The sequence below is a fragment of the Drosophila pseudoobscura genome, chromosome X (genome assembly GCF_009870125.1).
Source record: "Drosophila pseudoobscura strain MV-25-SWS-2005 chromosome X, UCI_Dpse_MV25, whole genome shotgun sequence".
NCBI classification, from domain to species: domain Eukaryota; kingdom Metazoa; phylum Arthropoda; class Insecta; order Diptera; family Drosophilidae; genus Drosophila; species Drosophila pseudoobscura.
Window position 1 is genome coordinate 44,188,174 of NC_046683.1, and position 4,400 is coordinate 44,192,573.

Below are 4,400 nucleotides of genomic sequence, written 5' to 3' on the forward strand. Positions count from 1 at the left end.
GAAAGCATAGGTTATTCGCATTTGCTTATGATACCTGCGGTCAGCTCTTGAATGTCATTGTCGGGTGTTATCTGGTTGTGGGCCATGTCGGCCATTGTGTTGGTCGTGGGCGACACGCTGTCGTCCCAGCTGAGCTTGGAAAAGTCGCCCTGCAGGGCACTGATCTCATCCTCGTGCACAGCCGACTCGAAGGCCTCGTCGAACTTCGCACTCACATCGTCCATGTCAGTGGATAGCTTCTCGATCTTTCGCTCGATGCGTCTCGTGCGCGTCTCCGATTCGTCTTCAATTCGATCTTGACTAGACACTACAGGTACTGGTACTGGTTCTGGTTCTGTAACTGGCATTGGTTCGGGTACTGGATGGTGACATGACACATGGCAACGGGAATGGGAGCAAACAATACGGGAGAACGGTTATAGCCAACGGACTAAGCAACACAATGGGTTATATTTCGCCTAGTGCCAGAAACGAGCCTATCTTCTAGTATTCTATCGTATGACTAGCGCAAAGCTCTAAGACTCTAGACGGGATAGTATGTATTTTACCTTTTGCCGTTGATGAAGTTGTGGCAGCAGCTTGGGAGTGCGACTGAGGCTGCGCTTGTTGCTGTTGGTATTGAGTGGTTACTGTGGTCGTGGTCGTGGCGGTTATGTTTTGGACATGCAAGGGTAAATGTATGTGCTCGTCGGTGAAGCTCATGTTATCATCGAATGACTTGCCCGACATGGACTCGATTGTGGGCGATTTGATGACATCAACGCCGTCAATGTCGTCGCATGTGATGGCATAGTTGTCACTCTCCGAGTTGTATTCCTGCTTAACGAACTCGTGGCCATTGGCCTGGTGCTGGTGGCCAATGCCGTGACTCTCAATGATCTCAACGCTTTCTTCGAGCACGCTATCCACCAGGATAGTAGCTTCCTCGCGAATGCGTGCCACAAGATCTGCACCATCATCATCATTATCACCTCCACCTGCACCTCCACCACCACCAACTTTAACATCACCTGCAAGACAATTGCACAGATTCATTGGTAGATAGGTAGATAGATTGGACAGATAGAGATAGAGATACAGATCGAATGAGATCGGAAAAGCAAGCTGGGAAATCATGAAGCGCATGAGAAGCGAGTGGATACGATACGATGGTTAGTGCCGTTTTAAGGTTAGCGTGGTGTGATAGCAGATGGAGATACGAGATGGCGGTGATTTGGTTGGTGAAGTGAGATCTTTAGCACTGAGTCGTGGCTGGTCAATTGGTTGTCTCAATGAGCTTTAATTGCATTTTGTAAACTAATAAGATTTAATAACTTAATGAAGCGTTATGGAATGTTTGCAAACAACACAAATACGAGTATATTCGACATATATACTATACATTAAATAGTTTGGGAGGACTTACCGATTTGCTGTGAGCTCGTTTCGGTATCCAGAATGGATGTGTCGATTAATTTCTCCTGAAGGGTTTCTGGAACAGACAGGACAACGATTAGATACATTCAACGAGCTGTGAGGCAGGAAACACAAAAGTGACCTAAGGGCTACATTAATTTACGCTACAAACGAAATGATAATGGAATGATTTACACACAACTGATAAGGCAAGTTCATAAACAAAAAACGGATTCCAAAGAACGTTTCTGTTAGCACTAGGAAAAACAGTGTAAATGTTAGTTGAACGTTGATTAGTAGTTGTTAGTAACAGTAACAGTTAGTATGACACGGGGCACAGAGATTGGGGGCGAAGGATGGTGGCAATGCGAGTTGGGATTAGGCTTTTTGCTGCTTTGAGTGTGGCTATAAGTTTTTAACGAAAATGCTTGGTATTTTTTGGCTTTACTTACAAAATGCTTGAGTGTATGTGTTGGGTTTGTCAGTAGGACTTTCGTATCAATGAACACTTATGAACTATTGTTGAGATGCTTTTTAGCAACAGCTGGGACCGAATCGTTTCGGAGCAGACCAGGGCACGGAGAAGACACTAGTTGCCTCCTCTAGCGGCTGACTCGTCGGACTCAACATACTCAACGTCGGTATGGGCATCACGAATCATGCCTTTTATGTGCAGCTTCTCGGACTCGCTGTTGAACCTGCGGCCACTCTTCTCGTGCACCACGGTGTAGCTCTCATTCAGCATGTCGTTCAGCTCCTTGCTATCGCTGTTCGCCACGAGGATGACTGGAGGATCCTCAAGGGCATCCTCGGCATCCGAAGGCAGCTGAACCTCCTCGGTGTCGGTGTTCTGCTGGCTCACCACATCCTCCTTGAGCAGCCGCAAGTGGAGCGGCTGGAGCTTGCTCTTGTTGCACGCCCTCTCAGTTGTCGGTGGGTGCAGTGGTGGATCGGAACCATCAGAAATATCAGATACATCGTCGGTGGATATGTCCTCGGCATCGGAGTTTTTCGAACCCTTGGCCTGGTGCTTCAGTTGGTCTACGCGCCTCACTCCAGGGGGCAGACCGCACTCACTCAGGTCCATGTCCTCGACATCGGTGATGCCTTCCTCCTTGGTCTTGGCCACATCCAGCAGTTTGTTCTTGCCTTTGCTCAGGGTGCGTGTTTTCAACTTCTTACGACGGTTCGTACCGGGAACAAATATCTCCTCCACATCGGTCACGGACTCGGCGTTAGAGTGGACCTCCAGGCGTTTGTTCTGCTGCTGCTTCATCAGCTCATTAGAAACGATGACCTCATTTTCGATCAGACCTGGCCCACCCACAGCAGCCTCTTCAGCGACTGAGTGACTCAGACTCCAATCTTCGGCGCACGAGTAGTCCTCGGAGTCGGTGTGGACGGTATCTTTCTGGTGGTTGTAGATGCCAAACTCGTAGTTGCTGTCCATGGGCATGACATTTGTGATCGTGTCTCCGTTCTTGTCCTCCTTCAGCTCCACGACCTCACGATGCGGCAACGGCAAAGCCTCGGGCGAGACTGTAATAACTTCAGGCACTGTGCTGGCCAGTGAAGTGTCCTCGCACCACATGTCCTCGATGTCCGTGAGACAGGTGCCATCATCGCCAGAAGCTAGGATGACGGCACGTGGTATGGGCTGCTCGTCGCCCTCCTCATTGTCAAAACTGTCCTCCGCCGCCGAGTCATCGATGCCCTCAACGTCGGTGAGCACCTCTTCGTTCCTAGTCGCCAGTTGCAGAAATTGCTTCTGCCCAGGCATGGGCAACGTGGACTTGGAGTTGCGACGCGGCTGTCCACTGACGCTGAAGAAGGCCACATCGATGGGATAGCTGCTTTCACTTACACTCTGACCTCCGGCTGCCCCTTGCTCCGAGTCCGACTCACTGCCCGAGCAGGCGATCTGGCAGACTTCCTCGTTGCCGCTGTCAGAGACCTCAAGCACCTCGTCCTCGGACATGCCGCGAACACCGATGCCGGTGCAGTCGGACATGGCCGAGGCCAAGTCACTAATGTCGCTGATCACGGACACATCCTCGTACTCATCGGAGTCATCCTGGTTCTTTTCGCCATCGGCAATGTTAACGCGTCCCAAATCGCCCACGGCGTTGTCCAGATCCACACAAACGGACTTCTCGCAGCCGTAGTCCACCTCGGAGTCGGTGTCGTAGTCTTCACAGTCGGTCAGATAGTCGGCCAGGCCATTGAGGTTTTGTGCTTGCACGAAGTCCCCGTCTTTTATTTCGCATCTCTCCTTGCCATCCTGGTCGAGGGCTTCCTGGTTCTGTAGGCCTTGCTGTAAGAACTCCCTCAGCGAAAGTTTTAGCTCTGGGTAGGCGACGCTCTTCTCTTCGTCCTCCGACTCGGTGTCATAGTCCTCCACATCGGTCACATCGTTGTCGAATGGGTTGGCCTTTTGCTGTTTTGGCTTGGGGTTTAGGGCATTTGCGGAACCACGTCGGGAGCTGGGCTTTAGGACCTCTGCCTGACTGTCGAAATCCTCGACATCGGTTACGCCGCCTGCGCCATTCCGGCCGTAGTCCATGTCATTGCTGTCTGAGTCACGGGATGACGATGATGATGATGCATCGGAGTGCGACGAGTGATGATCGGCAGTTACGGATATAGTTGGGAGTTTCTTTGACATTTTATTGGATTTAAGTTTTCGTTTAGGGGTAGGTTTTCGTTTTTTTCTTTTTTATTTATTTTTTTATTTTTATTTATTTTTTTTGGGTGGGCTTATAGTGTTTTATGGCTTTGATTTGTTGGTTATTTAGTTATTTGTTTTTGTGTTTGCTATTTGTGGAGAACAAGTTAAAGTTAGATTAAGTGAAAGCATTTCATAAATAGTATGTACGAGTATATCAATAAGAAAAGTTGCATTCGGAATCTAAGCCCTGAGTGTGATGGGTATCGTAGCTAAGCTATTCTTAAGATCAAAGTTCAAAGTGCTCTATGCCTATCATCAAGTGTCTTCCCATATTTAC

The 4,400-nt window shown here is 49.2% G+C and overlaps 2 protein-coding genes across 32 annotated transcripts in view; both read right to left on the reverse strand.

Annotated features, from left to right (window-relative positions):
- Window positions 1–4,400, reverse strand: part of Ank2 (Ankyrin 2) — a 69,110-nt gene that overhangs the window by 6,742 nt on the left and 57,968 nt on the right. For 19 of the 31 annotated variants that reach the window (XM_033383491.1, XM_033383488.1, XM_033383487.1 and 16 more), the window contains 3 exons: window positions 1,406–1,471; window positions 549–1,010; window positions 35–358 (listed from right to left, as the gene is read on the reverse strand). In XM_033383491.1, coding sequence (XP_033239382.1) covers window positions 35–358; window positions 549–1,010; window positions 1,406–1,471 — 852 coding nt within the window. Of the gene's footprint in view, window positions 1–34; window positions 359–548; window positions 1,011–1,041; window positions 1,297–1,405; window positions 1,472–4,112; window positions 4,210–4,400 lie in introns of those variants that run through there. The other 12 variants (XM_033383508.1, XM_033383503.1, XM_033383489.1 and 9 more) reach the window with 5 other exon arrangements.
- On the reverse strand, window positions 975–4,083 carry LOC26533064 (uncharacterized). The gene is made up of 3 exons (XM_015187186.2): window positions 1,848–4,083; window positions 1,406–1,471; window positions 975–1,010 (listed from the first exon to the last, which is right to left on the reverse strand). Exon 1 carries the CDS (start codon window positions 4,058–4,060, stop codon window positions 1,985–1,987), a length of 2,076 nt encoding a protein of 691 aa, XP_015042672.2. The 5' UTR covers window positions 4,061–4,083; the 3' UTR covers window positions 975–1,010; window positions 1,406–1,471; window positions 1,848–1,984.

Coding starts and splice junctions, on each gene's coding strand:
- LOC26533064 (XM_015187186.2), bottom strand. CDS start 4,060: ATGTCAAAGAAACTCCCAACTATATCCGTAACTGCCGATCATCACTCG.